This window comes from Theileria orientalis, chromosome 2, assembly GCF_000740895.1.
Source record: "Theileria orientalis strain Shintoku DNA, chromosome 2, complete genome".
In the NCBI taxonomy this organism is placed as follows: domain Eukaryota; phylum Apicomplexa; class Aconoidasida; order Piroplasmida; family Theileriidae; genus Theileria; species Theileria orientalis.
Window position 1 is genome coordinate 177,826 of NC_025261.1, and position 16,525 is coordinate 194,350.

The 16,525-nt window shown below is 38.9% G+C and overlaps 11 protein-coding genes across 11 annotated transcripts; 3 read left to right on the plus strand and 8 right to left on the minus strand.

The window, feature by feature from the left end:
- Positions 1–566: 566 nt before the first annotated feature.
- Positions 567–1,981, minus strand: TOT_020000084 (uncharacterized protein; the record flags this gene model as incomplete). The annotated part of the gene is made up of 2 exons (XM_009691819.1): positions 567–1,357; positions 1,435–1,981. 2 exons carry the CDS (start codon positions 1,979–1,981, stop codon positions 567–569), a joined length of 1,338 nt encoding a protein of 445 aa, XP_009690114.1.
- Positions 1,982–2,474: 493 nt separating this feature from the next.
- On the minus strand, positions 2,475–4,121 carry TOT_020000085 (uncharacterized protein; the record flags this gene model as incomplete). The annotated part of the gene is made up of 3 exons (XM_009691820.1): positions 2,475–2,521; positions 2,556–3,335; positions 3,428–4,121. 3 exons carry the CDS (start codon positions 4,119–4,121, stop codon positions 2,475–2,477), a joined length of 1,521 nt encoding a protein of 506 aa, XP_009690115.1.
- A 543-nt stretch (positions 4,122–4,664) lies between these two features.
- On the minus strand, positions 4,665–4,823 carry TOT_020000086 (hypothetical protein; the record flags this gene model as incomplete). The annotated part of the gene is made up of 1 exon (XM_009691821.1): positions 4,665–4,823. One exon carries the CDS (start codon positions 4,821–4,823, stop codon positions 4,665–4,667), a length of 159 nt encoding a protein of 52 aa, XP_009690116.1.
- Positions 4,824–5,717: 894 nt separating this feature from the next.
- TOT_020000087 (conserved hypothetical protein) lies at positions 5,718–5,990 on the minus strand (the record flags this gene model as incomplete). Its single annotated transcript, XM_009691822.1, has 2 exons — positions 5,718–5,769; positions 5,830–5,990. 2 exons carry the CDS (start codon positions 5,988–5,990, stop codon positions 5,718–5,720), a joined length of 213 nt encoding a protein of 70 aa, XP_009690117.1.
- A 37-nt stretch (positions 5,991–6,027) lies between these two features.
- On the minus strand, positions 6,028–7,122 carry TOT_020000088 (uncharacterized protein; the record flags this gene model as incomplete). Its single annotated transcript, XM_009691823.1, has 1 exon — positions 6,028–7,122. The coding sequence occupies one exon, from the start codon at positions 7,120–7,122 to the stop codon at positions 6,028–6,030; it is 1,095 nt and encodes a 364-aa protein (XP_009690118.1).
- A 196-nt stretch (positions 7,123–7,318) lies between these two features.
- On the plus strand, positions 7,319–8,423 carry TOT_020000089 (uncharacterized protein; the record flags this gene model as incomplete). Its single annotated transcript, XM_009691824.1, has 4 exons — positions 7,319–7,453; positions 7,491–7,593; positions 7,637–7,824; positions 8,100–8,423. 4 exons carry the CDS (start codon positions 7,319–7,321, stop codon positions 8,421–8,423), a joined length of 750 nt encoding a protein of 249 aa, XP_009690119.1.
- Positions 8,424–8,532: 109 nt separating this feature from the next.
- TOT_020000090 (conserved hypothetical protein) lies at positions 8,533–9,982 on the minus strand (the record flags this gene model as incomplete). Its single annotated transcript, XM_009691825.1, has 7 exons — positions 8,533–8,599; positions 8,656–8,964; positions 8,999–9,152; positions 9,189–9,448; positions 9,573–9,729; positions 9,769–9,795; positions 9,838–9,982. The coding sequence occupies 7 exons, from the start codon at positions 9,980–9,982 to the stop codon at positions 8,533–8,535; spliced, it is 1,119 nt and encodes a 372-aa protein (XP_009690120.1).
- A 100-nt stretch (positions 9,983–10,082) lies between these two features.
- On the plus strand, positions 10,083–11,012 carry TOT_020000091 (integral membrane protein; the record flags this gene model as incomplete). Its single annotated transcript, XM_009691826.1, has 1 exon — positions 10,083–11,012. The coding sequence occupies one exon, from the start codon at positions 10,083–10,085 to the stop codon at positions 11,010–11,012; it is 930 nt and encodes a 309-aa protein (XP_009690121.1).
- Positions 11,013–11,046: 34 nt separating this feature from the next.
- Positions 11,047–11,440, minus strand: TOT_020000092 (U6 snRNA-associated sm-like protein Lsm3; the record flags this gene model as incomplete). The annotated part of the gene is made up of 4 exons (XM_009691827.1): positions 11,047–11,121; positions 11,151–11,246; positions 11,290–11,375; positions 11,416–11,440. The coding sequence occupies 4 exons, from the start codon at positions 11,438–11,440 to the stop codon at positions 11,047–11,049; spliced, it is 282 nt and encodes a 93-aa protein (XP_009690122.1).
- Positions 11,441–11,578: 138 nt separating this feature from the next.
- TOT_020000093 (long-chain acyl-CoA synthetase) lies at positions 11,579–14,024 on the plus strand (the record flags this gene model as incomplete). Its single annotated transcript, XM_009691828.1, has 5 exons — positions 11,579–11,693; positions 11,726–11,810; positions 11,842–12,739; positions 12,888–13,460; positions 13,611–14,024. 5 exons carry the CDS (start codon positions 11,579–11,581, stop codon positions 14,022–14,024), a joined length of 2,085 nt encoding a protein of 694 aa, XP_009690123.1.
- Positions 14,025–14,252: 228 nt separating this feature from the next.
- On the minus strand, positions 14,253–16,402 carry TOT_020000094 (conserved hypothetical protein; the record flags this gene model as incomplete). The annotated part of the gene is made up of 3 exons (XM_009691829.1): positions 14,253–15,851; positions 15,886–16,101; positions 16,142–16,402. The coding sequence occupies 3 exons, from the start codon at positions 16,400–16,402 to the stop codon at positions 14,253–14,255; spliced, it is 2,076 nt and encodes a 691-aa protein (XP_009690124.1).
- Between the last annotated feature and the right edge of the window lie 123 nt (positions 16,403–16,525).

Consider the following 16,525-nt stretch of genomic DNA (forward strand, 5'->3'; position numbering starts at 1 on the left):
TTCACAAGTGTATTATAATGGTTAGACAATTCGATGTTTGTGTTACAAATAGGATTATTTTTACAAAATGTGTATACAACTATGTATGTGTATATTAAAACTGTAATATTAGTTGAAATTAATGTTATAAAAATTTATAAACAGTAGAGTATGAAGTGTTAAATATTAATATTATGTACTAGGGAATGCTGGTTATTAATGTACTTGAAAAATAAAAAAAGTACAGGAGGCGTATACAAAGTAAATAGTTGAACAATAGTTGTATTTAGATACTATCATTTTTTAAAACGACTTATTTATGATTATATTTTTAAAATATGTTTTGAATCTGATATATATTTGAATTATTCGATATTAATATAATGTGAAATATAGTGAATCCCTACAAGTACACACACCAATAATCATATAACACACAAAACTACCAACCTTCCAAATGTCTAACTTATACATTAAACTTTCATTTACTTTTCTATACTCATATATACATACTATATACTTATACTGTTAGTTTATTGTATTAAATTAGTATTATTCGTTCTATGGTACATTTATTTGCGATATTTTTACACCATTCCAAATGCCGATAATAGAAAGTCGCAGTGATCTTCAGTGTGATGTTCAAGTTTTTTTGGTAAATCGAGCATCCTGAAATACCCATCCTCTCCCCAGTCCTTCCCCCAAGAGTTCTTAACGATCCAATAGTTTACTTTTTTTTCTTTGTCGTACCCATGGCCAACCACAAGTACTGAATGTCCGTAACTTTTTCCACAGTCTGAATTAAATATGCCCTTTCCATAAAGTTTGAAATCCATGTTAGTGTTCATTGAAGTCACAAAGGGTCCATTTGTTTTCAGGAATTCCAGAGCCGTATCTCTTGTTAAATGTTTTATATCCTTAACCCCCGATTCTGTTTCACAACCTTTTGTGTCACATTTGCCCTTTTTTTCTTTATATTTGTAGCTTGTTTCTGTACACATCTTACTATCCTTTATGTACTCTAATGCCAGTCTGTGGCTTCCTCCGCTGCAATCAAACGCACTTAGGGAGCAATCCAGGGTTTGCTGATAGCTAAACGCAACTAGTTTGTCCTTTTTAATCGCGTTGAATGAAGTAAACATATCTGTGGCTGCTATAGCCCAGCAGGAGCCACACCTTCCTTGAGCTATAACTTCTGAAACAGCCCCTCTCTTTCTCCAGTCTATGTGTATATCTTGGTTACTTAAGTCTTCAGCTCCTCCAGCTGAGCTTGATAAAATTTCTTTACTTTTTTTACTTTTTACTGTGGATAGTTTCTCTTCATCATCTGACGTTTCTGCAAACCAGTTATATTCCATGTCGTACAATCTATTTGGATCTAAACAAGTTATTAATATCATTTTCATAAATTATGTTAGTATCTAGCTGTTTTTTAATTATAATGATATAACTAACCTTTATTATGCTTCTCTATTTTTTCCCAATTCGTTCTGAAAATGGTGTACCTTTTTTTAAAATCATCTTTATTTTTGTAAGATATGTCATACTTATCCACCATTTCATTGTGTTTCATTATAGCTTCAAACTCTTTATTTAAATTTATTGAGTCCTTTCCCTCTAACATTTTCGATATCACTCTAAGCTTCCAATCATGTACGTATTTGTAGGTTGATTTACAACCATCAACGCTACAACTTTTAGTTTTGCTCTCAATGATTTCAATATCTTTATTTATAGCGTAGTACTTCAACTTGTTGTATATAAATCTGTTATTTAGGAATCCGGATTCCTTGATATCCAAATGGGCTGCAAATTCTGCATAAGCTTTATCCCTTAATTTTTGTGCAATGTAACCTTTAAGGTAATAAATGTAGAACAATGTAAGAAATACGGATAAAAATATCAAAACAGAGGCAACGATTGTTGATATTACGATCACTTTTCTTCTCCTTCCGTTCGGAGGATGGTGGTAGTATGAGGATCCAAGAGTATATTCGTCCATTATCAGTGTCAATTCACAAGTGTATTATAATGGTTAGACAATTCGATGTTTGTGTTACAAATAGGATTATTTTTACAAAATGTGTATACAACTATGTATGTGTATATTAAAACTGTAATATTAGTTGAAATTAATGTTATAAAAATTTATAAACAGTAGAGTATGAAGTGTTAAATATTAATATTATGTACTAGGGAATGCTGGTTATTAATGTACTTGAAAAATAAAAAAAGTACAGGAGGCGTATACAAAGTAAATAGTTGAACAATAATTATATTTAGATTCTATCATTTTTTAAAACGACTTATTTATTATTATATTTTTTAAATGTGTTTTAAATCTGATATGTATTTTAATTGTTTGATATTAATATAATGTGAAATATAGTGAATCCCTACAAGTACACACACCGATCAAGATATAACACACAAAACTACCAACCTTCCAAATGTCTAACCTATATATGTAGAGCTATCATATTATTTATATTACTTTAATACTCATTATTTTTTCCATTTTTACTTTTGGATCTAATCCATCCTGATTTATAGTGGTTTTTCCATTTATTCTATACCGTAACTTTGCAATGTGAAATCACAATGATATCTTTTCACATTACCATCCATTTTAGAAGAGTCAATAATTCTGAAATACCCATCCTCTCCCCAGTCCTTGCCCCAAGAGTTCTTAACGATCCAGTAGTCCACCTTCTTCTTTGTGTCGTGACCGTGGCCTACCACAACGATTGAGTGTCCTCTTCCGTTTTCGCAGCTTCCGTCATATATTCCGTCGTCGTACAGCAGGAAACTTGTGTTCGTTTCAAAGGACGTTAGGAACGGTCCCTTCTCTTTCAGATATTCCAAAGATTCGTCGTGGTTCATTCTCTTGATTTTCTCGATTTCGCTACTCAATTTACAATCTCTTACATCGCAGGTGTCCATATGTCCTTTATATTCCTTTTCTGAGTTCAGACAGATTTTGTTTTTTTTAATATATTCTAGAGCTTTCCCGTGGTTTCCTCCTCTTTGGCATGTGAAGCTTCTGTCTGTGCAGTCCAACACTTGTTGGTAACTCATTTCAAACTGGCTGCCCTTTTTAATCATCATGAACGAGTTGAACATGTCTGTTGCCGCTATTGCCCAGCATGATCCGCATCCTCCTTGAGCTATAACGTCTGTAACTGCATCCTTTTTTCTCCAGTCTACATCTATTACTTGATCAAAATCTTCGATAACCCCTGCGGTCTTCGGTACTGTAAAAAGCGGATTCTTAATTGGATAATACGTCATATCCCCAAAGTCTTCTGCATACGCTGCGAACATGTTTAGCTTCATATCGTATAGTCTTTTCGGGTCTATACATTTATTAATACTCAATATAAACAATAAGCACACGTATAGGCACACTTAACACACACACACACACATATATATATATAAAACTAACTTTTGTTATGGGTCTCTACTATCTCTATATTTTTTTTGAATATTTTGAACGTTTGGTTATACGTCAATACATCCGAGTAGTATTTTCCGTACTGGAGATTGTGCCTGTCGTATTTGATTATTTTATCAAATTCATCTTCTAGCTCAGTGGGAGACTGAACTTTTAAATCCTCCGACACCGCCTTAAGCTTCCATTCGTGCACGAACTCTCCGTCGTGGGTACCACAATTTCCTGCTGCACATGTTTCAAAATCTCCTTCGATAATTTCCACCTTTTTGTTTCTTGCAATTTCAACAAAGTGAGTCATTATACTTTCCTTTTTCATGACTTCCACTGGGTTTGCCTTCAAAATTCTCTTAACTTCTGGCACTATCTTAGGGTCTGGGTCGGGGTCCACGTGAAGCTTTGGAACCACTGGAGGCGGCACTTCAAAATCTTTCGGAGAATCTGCTTTTATAACTACACTCGGTTGTTCTATTACATTTATTCGTTCCACTAACGGGAGTTGAAGAGGTATTATTTTATCATATTTTTTACTTTTTGGGCCTTTCACACCAAAAAATATTAGAGTTGATATGATAGACGCTACTAAAATTATGACGACTATTAATGTACCGATGGATAAGCATTTTTTTATTCTACATTTTCTGGTTTCATTTTGAAAAATTTGCCTTTCTACATCTAGTTCTTTCATTTTGAATCAAAAATCTTTAGGTTTCTTCTCCGAACCACTTATTATACACATTATAGACTTCACTTGCTATAGTATTTTATTTATACAGAGAACAGTCTTAAATTTTACTAAGACTTTTAGTTTTACAATTTAAATTCATAATTTAAAGGCGTCTTCTTAAATGTACTTGAAAAATAAACCGAGTACTACAGCTCTTGTACCAAATAAATATAGGTTTATAATTGCAATTTAAGCACTTCATTTTTAATTATATTTATTAAACATATACATTAATATATTTATTTATAAAATGTGTAGTGAATATTATGACAAATTAAATTAAAGTTTACAGAATCCCAATAACAAACTACCGATTGTAATTTGAAAGAATCACCATCTTCTATAGTAACTATTCTTTAATTCACACTTTCTTTTATTTTCTGTATATATTTTTTCAAGAAAGTCACTGTTTTATCCCATATACTGGGCTTTTATTCATATTTTGGTCATCATCAGGATTCCATGTTAAATCTTTTAATTTATTTAACACATCGATTTATACTCTTATTTTCCTACAAACTGGTTGTATAAAACAGCAAATATCATCAATCCGCTCATTAGAGAGGTCATTATTGACCCTGCTATTATAATCGTTCTTTTCGTTCTTCCCAGCCTTGTTTCCTCTTCATATGATGACCCTCTTTCCAACATCATTTGCCTCATTGTCTAAAACTCTTATTGCGCTATTTTACAAAAAATATGGTCACGATTTAGAGGTGGTATTTTTCAAATATTTTTGTTTACGTTTTAGAGAATATTGACCTTTCCAAGTTCTGACAATATTGTGTTGTTTTAATGTGTTATATATTGTACAAAAATTATTTTTTAGTCTCTACGCTTGTTGTGCAAATGTACGCGAAAATTTTCATGTACACAACGCAAGATGCTGAAACACCCAATTGAGAAATGAAACACGATTATTTTACGCACATATATATTATATGCTTATACTCAATCTCTATGACAATCTTATTTTGACTTGTGGATGTTATATTGACTAAATGTGTTTACATGATTTCAACACATTGAACGCAAAGATGTATTTTACCAATCACGAATGCTTATATACATATATATATATTTCCATAGTTAGAATTAAATATTCTATTGGCCTCACTATTTATGTTTCAAATTGATTCTATAGATGTGTCCTTGTTATAATCCACGATTATAAGTCTTTCTTTTTCATAGGCATTAGAAGGCGTTGTTATGTTATTTATATTATAGGTAGTCTTCAACTTTATCCTTCCATCGATTTTACTTCATTTTATCTGGGTGCTTTTTACTCTCGTTGTGTACCCTATACACATTTTTCCAATAGTACAGCTTACCGTAACGATGTTCATTTTATTTTGAAAATTGTTTTATTCATTGCCCACATTTATAAAATAAATGTATTTAAACTAGTATATTTGTTTTTTAACACAAAGTATTTTACACTTTTTACACTTTCTATTTGTACTTTTAGTTTTATCGCATATTTTTCATCATGGGTTTCTTTAACAGTCGATCCAAGAGTATTTTCACCCTTTTTACATTCTAATTTTATTTTTAGCTTTACTGGTCATTTTTCTTTTTTTTCTTTTTTTCTGCCTTTGTACCAGTAAACCTTGGAATTATTTCTGGTATTTACTTTTCTTTTTAATTTTTTATTTAGGGTTGTTCTAACTGCCATTTCTGCTTTATTATTTTTGGTCGACTTACTTTTTGTTTCCACCAATAATATTGTTTTTGACCCTTTTTACAGGTTCGTTTTCTTCTTTTCACTTTATTTTTTAGCAACTGGGAATCTAATATGAGTTGTAAGAAATATGCATAGACGTGTAACATTTATTTTAATGAGATTACTTCACTCGTACGTGGCTATTTATCCGAAGCACAGGTCCTGTCTCACCGGCACAAATAGTTTATACGACTTCAGCGCTACGTTTAGGTCTCTTTTTCCCACTCGGTACTGCTGTTGTTTCTGTGACAGTATTATTTGTCTCTTTTCCGACTTTTTCTTAAACTTGAAGTTGTCCTCCTTTTTCTTTAGTGAGAAGGGGTTCCTCAGCACCAGGTTCTGCTTATACACGTACGACAGTTCTCTGTGCACTGCTTCCTTTCCGTTTGGCAGGCTCAGGTTTCCGTTTTCCATTATGTAAGCTCTTTTTATTCCGTATGTTGTCAATAAATCTTCCACTCTGGTCGGCGAACTTGTTGTTGAGAACAAGTCCTCCCATTCTTCTTCTTCGTCTTCTGCGTTAGAGGGTGTTAAATCTGTGTTTGTTTTTGGTGTGCTACTACTTTCCATTATCAGGTTTACGTACGAGTTTACAAAGTCGTAGTAGCTGCTTATTTGATCAAATTTGTCGTCGTTGATCTTGTGATGTTGCTTCGCCTCCATGTGATGCAACGTTGCGTACTGGTCCGAGAATAGTCTGTCGCAATACAGGCACGTGTTTTCTTCGTAGATCTTTCTGTGTATGTGTCTCAGGAGCCCTTCCAGGTCCGCTATGTACTCCTTCTCCGGCAGAAAGAAGGTGTAGTGTGTTTCCATGTATTTTACATTCTCCTCTATCGATTTACTTACTACACTATTAAATAAACATCTTTTCGGGTCAAACTCCATGTGCTTTTGGTACTTTTCTGGGCTCTTTATGCCGTCGGCCCCAGCCTTCGCTTTAAAATCCACTGTTTTGGGGTTGTTTTGTGAATTCTTGCCGGCATTCTTCTCATTCTTCGCGGAGATCATCTCCTGAAGCTGATTTTTTATTTCTACATAATCGTCGTACGAAATGGGCCCCAATTGCGAATTTTTTCTCTTAATGTTATAAAGATGCCACTCTGACTTGAAGTGGGCCTTCTGTGACTTGGAATCCTCAAACGTTATGTTACAGGTTAAACACTTTTTTACTTCCTCTGGCTTCGACTGAGCTAGAGGCTGTTTTGTCTTGACAAACAGAAGATTTGTGGTTGTCATCTCGACTGTTCAAAATCACATTGCATTTTACCTTTTATCTTTAAATATTATTCAAAACACCTGTAATTATTTACATATATTCTGTACACTCCGATTCGTTAAAACATTCATTTAAAATTTTTTGCTTGTTTCTTTATGTGGCTGATGTACTTCTGAGGTTTGTGCATATCGCACTGATACTGTTTAATCTTATTATATGTTCCCTTATGTTTTCGCGCTGGCTCTACTAATTAAACCATACCCTTGTTTTAATTTATCCGGTCGTGTTTTCAAAAGGTCTTTTGCTCCCTTTTCTAGGTGTTTTTCTAACACATTGGAATCTTATCCCAGGGTTTCTTTTTCTTTACACATCTTTTAATTATTTTTAGACTCCTCCTTCTGAGTACGCTTTTTTCACTGGGAACAAGGTTCTCATTGATAACTCCAACCTTTCCGAGTACTCGTCTTCCATTGACCATCTCCTTGATACCAGTAAGTTTTTTCCCTTTTTCTTTTTTTTATCTTCTTCCTTCAGAACTCATTGGATTTGACTTGGAACACGTCCCTGATTATTACACCTTCGTCAATTCTTCTTCTAGGAAGTGCAAGCCTTCCATTGTTCAGATTTGCGGCGATTCCGTCTGTTTCATTTACCTGCTGTACAAGATCGGCCATGTTCCTGAGTCTCTTTCTCGTATTTTAGACAGCAAGGACATGCTGAAGGTACACAATACCCTCTATTCCCTTCTATATACTCTTTAACTTTATGGCCATATCTCTTCATCTTCTACCTATTGTTACCTAATTACTCTAATAAGCTAATTCAATCACGCTAATACGCTAATTCAATCACACTAATACGCTAATTCAATCACACTAATACGCTAATTCAATCACACTAATACGCTAATTCAATCACACTAATACGCTAATTCAATCACACTAATACGCTAATTCAATCACACTAATACGCTAATTCAATCACATTATTTTTACAGGTAGCCCACGGCGCTCCTTCCGACATGCGACTTATGTTTCGTCACTACGGCACTCGTTGCAGAAACTTTGTTGACTTGATCGACTTGTGCTCTCGAAACAACATTTCTCCTGCCAGCTTAAAAAACGCCACTGAGTCCGTCTTAAAGTTGAAGCTGTGCAAGAAGCAGCAGTGTTCCAACTGGGAGGCTGAGGAACTAAACAGCGACCAGATCTCCTACGCCTCCACTGACGCTTGGGTTGCCAGGGAAATATTCCTCAGACTAGGTCCATCCAAACTAAACCGTTTATTTGTCAATAGTGACGGCGATATTGAGACTGAATAGTCTTTTTTTAAATTATCGTAATTTATGTTCATTAATCTCTTATCAATTACCTGACTGCTTTTTGTTAATTACTTACCTACTGCTCCTTTCCTTTTCACTGTTGTTACTTTCATATCGACTTAAGCTTATTTATTATTTTACGCTCATGTTCCTTCACCAACTTCTTAAAGTATTTCCTACACATTTATTTGTTTATTTATATTTTTTTGTATGTATATTAACTTTTCAGTACCTTCTTGTTATTGGCGATGACAGGTATGACCTCTTAATTAGTCTCTTAACTTTGTTCATGTGCGACGTGAACTTTTTGTACTTGACCACTGGTGTAAGTCCCGATAGCGACACTTCGTTCAACGACTCTATTACGTATCCGTTTTTACATATGTTCACTGAGTTATACACTACTCCGTTTTCGTTCAGGTACTTCATCACCGATTCTCTGGATTTAAAGACCTTGAACTTCGGGTCGTACACCAAATACTGCTTCTTCTTCACACTCTTGTGCTTATAGTGTATCATGTAGAGTAGTGACGCCAGCACACTAAAAGTTTATATAACATTTCTGGTATTTTTACCTTTTTTCATCAGATTTATTTACCAACTCATTTCCTTCTTTCCTTGTCAATGTGTCAATAATCCTTTGGTCATAATGCTTAACGTTGCACTTTTTATCCAAGCTACTTTCTCTCTTTTCTACCGATTCCTCCAATTTACTCTTCAAATGTTCCTCTACGTGTCATCAATTTACTTATTCTCCTAACTCACCTATTTGATTCAGGAATGCGTCGACGACACTCTGGTTTGAAGGCATCTGCCATTCGTGGACCACCACGTTAAAATAGTTTTGCAGTTGTGCCATGTACAACTTTCCGGTGTTTCCGTAAAAAAACAAGTTTACCTTCCTCGCGACCAGCCTCTTCACAAAAATCTCCAGTGTGTTTGGCAGATCATAGTGTACTATCAGATCAATGTTTGGAATCTTCGTGACCATTCCGTCCGATAACAGCAATATTTTACCACCCTTTCTGTGACACTTGTTACACACTTGTTTTAAACACACCTGAATACTCTTTTAAATTGCTTCTGATACGCTTTATTTGATGGATACTCCTGAATTCTGCATTTTTTTCAATCATTCCTGGAACTTACATTTTCGACGATTTTAGGACTTGATTTGCTCTATATCCGTTTGCATATATACACACCTTATAATTCGGCCACTTGTTGAATATATGCGATAGTGATTGGTGCAATACATCGAGTTTCACACCTTCGTTTGGAACGAAGATTCCATAGTTCATCACATCTACGAAACACCTTTTTTCCCGAAAGATTCCTCACTTACTTGATTTGGAAAGTTTTCCACTGGCATCTGAATAAATTGCATGGGTGATAAGTCTATTTTTTGACATACCTATGTGATTTTGTATGGTAAGCTTTGAATAGTCTGTTCTGGTCTCGTTGAACGTTTTACTTGGACTAAAAAATCCAATTTTTGTTTTAAATCTACTATTATACAATCTAGATAAATTTACTCTAGTCAGTTTCAAAAAATTCATTTTGGTGTTAGATATTTACGCTTTGTAATCCCTACTAATTTATGGGTATGAAATTTATTATTATTTATTTTTTTAATGTACAATATTACTTTGATTGACTATGCTTAAATCACACTTAATTAGTGCTGGGTTATCCTTCTCTAATTACATTCAGGGTGCTATTTTGGAGGAGCCCAGGAGCGACTTTACTACACAGGATCGTCTCGACGGTAAAAAGGATGAACCTCAGGATAATAAGCCTCCCAATTTATTAAAATCTATTTTCGATTTAGGGAGGCCCTATTTCAGGCTAGATTGCTCTGAGCTTAATAACAATATTAAGTGTTTGGTGGTTCCCTTCAAAAAGGTCAGACAGCTGGTTCCTGACCTATACATACCAAGTGTTTCTGCATCCACCTTCATGATCGCATCTTCAGTTCTACTTTGTATTAAATCTAAGGGCAAATTGACTTTTGGGGACGCTCTTTCTAAGACTTTGACTAAGTTCGTTCTCGTAAACTTATCTGAGATTTGTTTTCTCAGCTGTTTACTTTATTTCATTTCATATTCTGGAACTCCACAGACAAATGAGGTTAATGTGCAGCACTTCAACCCTCAGCCTAGTCCCATGGAACTAAATCAGGCCTACGGTTCGTTCAACAACTACTCTCAGGCTTTTCCGACCCCGGTCGGGTTTCAGGCTGCTACGAACTCTCAAAATTTTGGAAAACAACCGGCAAATACTCACATGAATGCCAATCGGACTCAGACTAACGACAGAATCAGGTTCAGGCTTCCTGATGTGTTGTTTGTGATAGGATATAAATACGTTTTAGTAAATTACTTTTTGTTCATAACCACTGTTCTACCGTTTAGTATAAATACGGTCGTCAATATGGTTTACGTGGCTGTTTGTAGTTTATTCTTTTCGATGAGATCGATTAAGTCGCTGAGGTCGCTTCAATCTAACCGATCGAGCCCCTTACTGTTTATTTTCCCTGTTTTTCAGCCACTATTTTTTTACATTCTTCTTCCCTCTCGGAAGTTTTAATTTAATACTATATTTTATGCGATACTTATTTTATTCAAGGTTGATGGTGTGACAGTAGAATCAGGGAATCCCCGCGTACGAAAACGGTGCGGCTGTCTCTCCTCGTAACCTACACAAATTTGGTTAAATAATTAATACCTTATTTGGTTGTTGATTCGTATTCGGTTCTCCGTCCACTGTAGTGATTGTTTCCGTGACTTCTGATAGTACCATATTGCAGTGATCATCAAAGGCCTGAATATTATTTTAAACCATACACATCCGTTCGCACACTTACGTGCAACCTCCCGATTAATTCTCTTCCGTTTTTACACTTCAAGTATATCATTTCGTCTAGGTTAAGGCGAATCATATCGAGAGGCTCTGATAAAAAAATTTATCATTATAACAGTCGGACACTTACCTTGATGGGCCACAGGAGCATCCATTGCTTAAACTGTCTAAAATTAATTAAAAATTACTTGCTCAACAATTCTCCTTAGTTAGAATCGACTAGTATACATCCCCATAAAAAACCATTACGAACTTGTTAACCTGTGAGTTATTTATATTAATAATTCAATAAAATGAAAGAATCTGGTTTTTTTGCCTATGATACCATATTGGAAGCTGAAAGATTGGGAAGAAGGCCTTTAGGTAACATCCAGTACTCGAAGCTCAAGGAAGCAAACTCAAGATCAGGTAATCGTGCCACAAATTAATTTCAATTTCAGACGAGAGCGATGTTTACTGCCCGATAGACGACGACGAGCTATCTCCTGTTAAAAAGGCCAAAATTCCTGACCATGTTACATCATCGTTAGTCGAAACCATATTCAATTCCTTTTAGGTTTGGATTGTTGGCCGAATCAGCCAAATACTTCGGGGATAAACCGCACCTGGGAGTTCGAGAGAAGATTCCGCTGCCTGAAGGAGGTTTTAAATTCGGGGAGTACGTTTTCACTTCGTACAACGAGAGTTTGAGGCTCGCGAAGATCATAGGAACGGCGCTCACGAAGGAGAACCTGGTTCCGGAGTTCAGAGTCGATAATTGTAAAATAGTCAAAAAAGCCCGCTTCCTGGGCATATGGTCCATGAACTGCCCGTACTGGCTGCTTACAGACTACGCCTGCACAGGGTACGGAATCGTCACAGTTCCGATCTACGAGACCCTGGGAGACGACGCACTCTTTAAAATCATGAGCACAACTAAAATGCAGACAGTGTGCATCGACTCGAACAAGCTGAATAACCTGGAGCACCTGTACAAGGAGATGAAGCACCTTAAGACGGTCATCGTATTTGACACGCTGACCGAAGAGGACAAGCAAAGACTAGTAAACATGAATGTAAACTATTACTTTATGGACGACTTAATTGAAAAGTATAAGAATGATATCCTTGACCCGCCGCCGAGTAAGAGAACCGATATTTGTACCATTATTTACACGTCTGGCACATCAGGCACGCCTAAAGGAGCAGTGTACGACAATTTTGGAATCATAGCCCTCGTAGAGAGGCTGTTGAACGTGCAAAATAGATGTAAACTTAGAGTAGGCTCGTCTATTCTGAGTTTTTTACCGCTTTCCCACGTCTATGAGCGGTTTATAGAGCACCTAATATGCGCACTCTCAGGAACCATAGGCTACTACTCAGGAAACATTAAAAACATACTGGAAGATTTGGATAAGCTGAAGCCAAATTTTCTTGTGGCTGTTCCCAGAGTATTCACGAGGATTTTAGCAAGAGTAAGTTAACGGTACTTATTTAGGGTCACCTATACTAGGATATTGCCTTTAGAATTGGTGTTAGAACTGATATGTTAGCTAGATAGGGTAGTGGTAACACGGGTTGTTCATGACGATTGATTACGGATTTTTACGTATTATCATTCAGGTCAGGGGTCAGATCGACAGCAAGCCAGCGTTCATTAGAAAATTAGTCTATTTCTTTGTTGATCGCAAGAAGAAGATATTTAAAAAGAGGCCAGAGTCGCCGGACCACGCGATCTACGACATTCTGCTGAAGAAGATAAAGAAAAAGTTCGGAGGAAACTTTGAGATCATGGTGCTGGGAAGCGCCTCAATGACCGAAGGAGACGTCTACGATATGCAGGCGTACATGTCGTCGCCACTCGCAGAGGGTTGGGGAACGACTGAGTTGGGAGTGGCGGTGCTGCAGGACTTCAGGGACACGCTGAAGGGCACCATCGGAGGCCCGCTCTACTCCGTGGACTTCAAGATCAGGTCGATCGAGGAGCTCGGCTACGACGCCAGAGGCACCCCGCCGAGAGGGGAGCTGATGGTCAGAGCTCCAGGCATCATGTTGGGGTATTTTGCCGAGGAGGCGCTGACCAACGAAGTGCTGGACGAGGACGGCTGGTACAGAACAGGCGACGTCGTGGAACTTCTGCCAAACATGGGAGTTAAGATACTGGATCGCGCTCGCAACTTTTTCAAGATTTCACAGGTAACTGCCGCTATACAACTAACATTTGATACTAGCTACCATATTAACTAGTACACACTACCATATTAACTAGTACACACTACCATGTTGACTTGTGCATTTTGCACGGTTATTTAAGGGTTACAAATAGACCTTCACAACCATATTTAGGGCGAGTACATTGCGCCGGACAAGTTGGAGAACGCCTACGTCAACGCCAAGTTGGTGGAGCAGGTCTACGTCCACGGCGAGTCCACGGAGGCGCACCTGGTCGGGATCGTCGTGGTCTCCAAGGAGGAGGTTGAGAAGTGGGCGCAGCAGAACGGACTCGGCGACAAGAGCGTCTCGGAGCTGCTGGCGAACCAGAAGCTCTACAACACCATCAAGGACGACTTCGAGAGGATTGCAAAGTCGCAGCACTTCAACTCGCTGGAGCGCCTCAGGGTCTTCACTCTCATTGACACGCCGTTCACAGTCGAGAACGAGATGCTCACTCCCACCTTCAAGTCTGTGAGGAACAAGATCAGGAGCCACTACTCTCAGGTGCTCAAGAACTTGTACCTCAACGCAAGGGCAGACCAGTAGCCACTTTCACGACTCGCCCTGCACTTGTATTGTCAATATTTTGCGCCACTGTTATACGTGTCCAATAGTATGTCACCGGTTAGTTGTTAACGAGTGTATTTGCGTAAATGTAGAGTGTGTTCGTGTGATTTTACTGTGTACTTGTGCAAATGTACTAATAAATGTAACTAATAATGTGCTTGTGTAAATGTAACTACTGGTGCAAGCTGAACAGACATAGTTCGTGGGCTACTTTGCCGTTGGCCACTGCCTCGACACAAAGGCGGCCAAGTCTGATAAAATCTTGCTCTTGTACATGCGATTTAACGTTTGGTATATCAGCTGCAGCTCCCAGCCGCCCAGCGCAGCTCCCCGGAGCATTTTCGACAGAAGCGGCTCGCAGCTCCGGCTCGGGGCCACGGTCTCGTTCCTCCCGAACGGCGTAGTGCCCGAGGCCTCGATGAACGCGAACAGGTAAAGCGCGAAGCAGGTCAGCGCCTGCGTCATCCCGCACTTGCACTGGCAGCTCGCTAGCAGCGACTCGTAGAACTCGTCGTCAGGCTTCTTGAGCTCGAACAGGTCCTCAGCCGCCTTCAGCTGGTGGAAGGGGTTCTCAGCCTCCCTCAGCGTGAAAAAGGCGGCGTTCGGCGGCATGTTCGGCCTCTGCGTCTCCACGTACTCCAGAAAAAGCTCCAGGTCCGCCCCCTTCGAGATCAGGAGAACGAGGACGTGGAACAGGCTCTTGTTGGCCAGGCCGTAGCTCACTTCCAGCATCGGGCCCTTCATCAGGCACTCGTAGGTCATTTCCTCGTTCGCTCCGAGCGTGGCGAGGCAAAACGCCAGCTCCTTCGGACTCTCCACCGCCTCCTCGAGCTCTATCTTCGTGTCCTCGTCGAGCAGCAGCCTGTAGATCCCCCCCTCTCCGTTCACCACGTTCACCAGCGCCAGCTTCTCCTGGTCCATGAACTGGTGTTCGAGCGAGTACGACAGTATTGGCAGTCTTCCGCACTCCAGCTCCCTCGTTTCACTTGTTTTCAGGTTGTGGACTATGAAGGTCGACTCACTGAATCCCGTCAGCAGCTCATTTTCCCTTCTTCCTGTCATTCTGAAGTACTTTAAGGACTCAACTACCCTTTCGGTCCTGTACATGCTCTTCGTCTCACTTACTTTCACGTTTACCACTTTCAAAAGGCCGCCTTCCCGTTTCAGGCCGAACTGCGCGTTAAACTTCTTTATTCCTCCTCTGTCTGCGAAGTATACTTGGTAATTCAACTTGTTCCTGCACACTGCCACCACTGAGCTGCACACATTAACTCTTACTGCTGCCACTGTTTTGCAGCTAAGCATGGGTTTCAGCTTCACCTTCGAGTTCACTGGGAATACGTCCTTGCACTTGTTTATGTCGAATGCGTCCAGGTCGTAGTAGTCCTTGTTCATTGCGCTGAACCCTGCCATTCCCAGCACAGTTTCCGCCACCTTCTTCCTCCTCTTCGGCGGCTCCTCCTCCTCCTCCTCTTCCTCCTCGTCCTCTTGGCCTACTTCTGTTACTTTCTTCGGCCTTGTTGAGCGTCTCCTTTTCACATCCTTTGCCTCCTCCCTCACTTCCTCCTTCATGATCTCACTCGACACCCACACCAGCAGTATGTGCTCTTCCACGTTCAGCACGCACAGGAACCCCTGCTCCTTGCTCTCAGGATCCTCCACGAAGCAGCAGGACGTAAGTCCCGTGGTCACCAGGTTAAAGAGCACTCTCTTCTTCGACTCTTCCTTGTCTGCTTTGCTTCCCCAAACCTCGACATCCATGTTTCCAACTTCATTTATTAACGAATTTGACAGATTCAGTATGTTCTAATTGTTTAATGTTATTTGTGCACGCTCTTACCTCCAGTTTATACAAATCCGTTCCTTTTTCCTCCTGACTCGGCATCCACAGGTTAATCGAGTTATCTATTGTTACTGTACAGAGCAAACACACTCCTTTTCCTTCGTTTATTTTACACTTTGGTGTCCAGCAGATCCATATGAGCCTGTTTATCATTTTCGGCTGGATTCCAACGTACCTTGAGATTTCCATCACAGCATAGGTACACATCACTCTCTGAACACATGGTTTTTATTTTTCCTTAGCCTCGACTTACCTGCAGGTCTTCGTAGTACGTTTTTTGTTTTTCGTCCAGTTTCAGCTGATTGAATTCGGTCTGCTCATTTTTTGGGAATGAGACTGTGTTTGCTTTACAGGTCAGTTTTATTTCATTTTTTTCGTGCTTGAACGTGTACAGTCTGTCTATCAGTGCCACTGCTATTTGGTTGTCCGACGACGTTGCCAGAATGCTTCGCCTCGGCAGGCTTTGGATATTGTGTGTTATTGACGCGTCTTCCAGGCGAAAGACGACTGGCATTATTCTAGTGTGTATATATTTTACATCAGATTAGTTACGCAGCCTCGATAGTAGCAGTTCCTTGAGTGAGTTAACCCTACTTGGCGTTGGCGGCTTCCTCTTCTTCTTCGGAGCCTCCGGCCC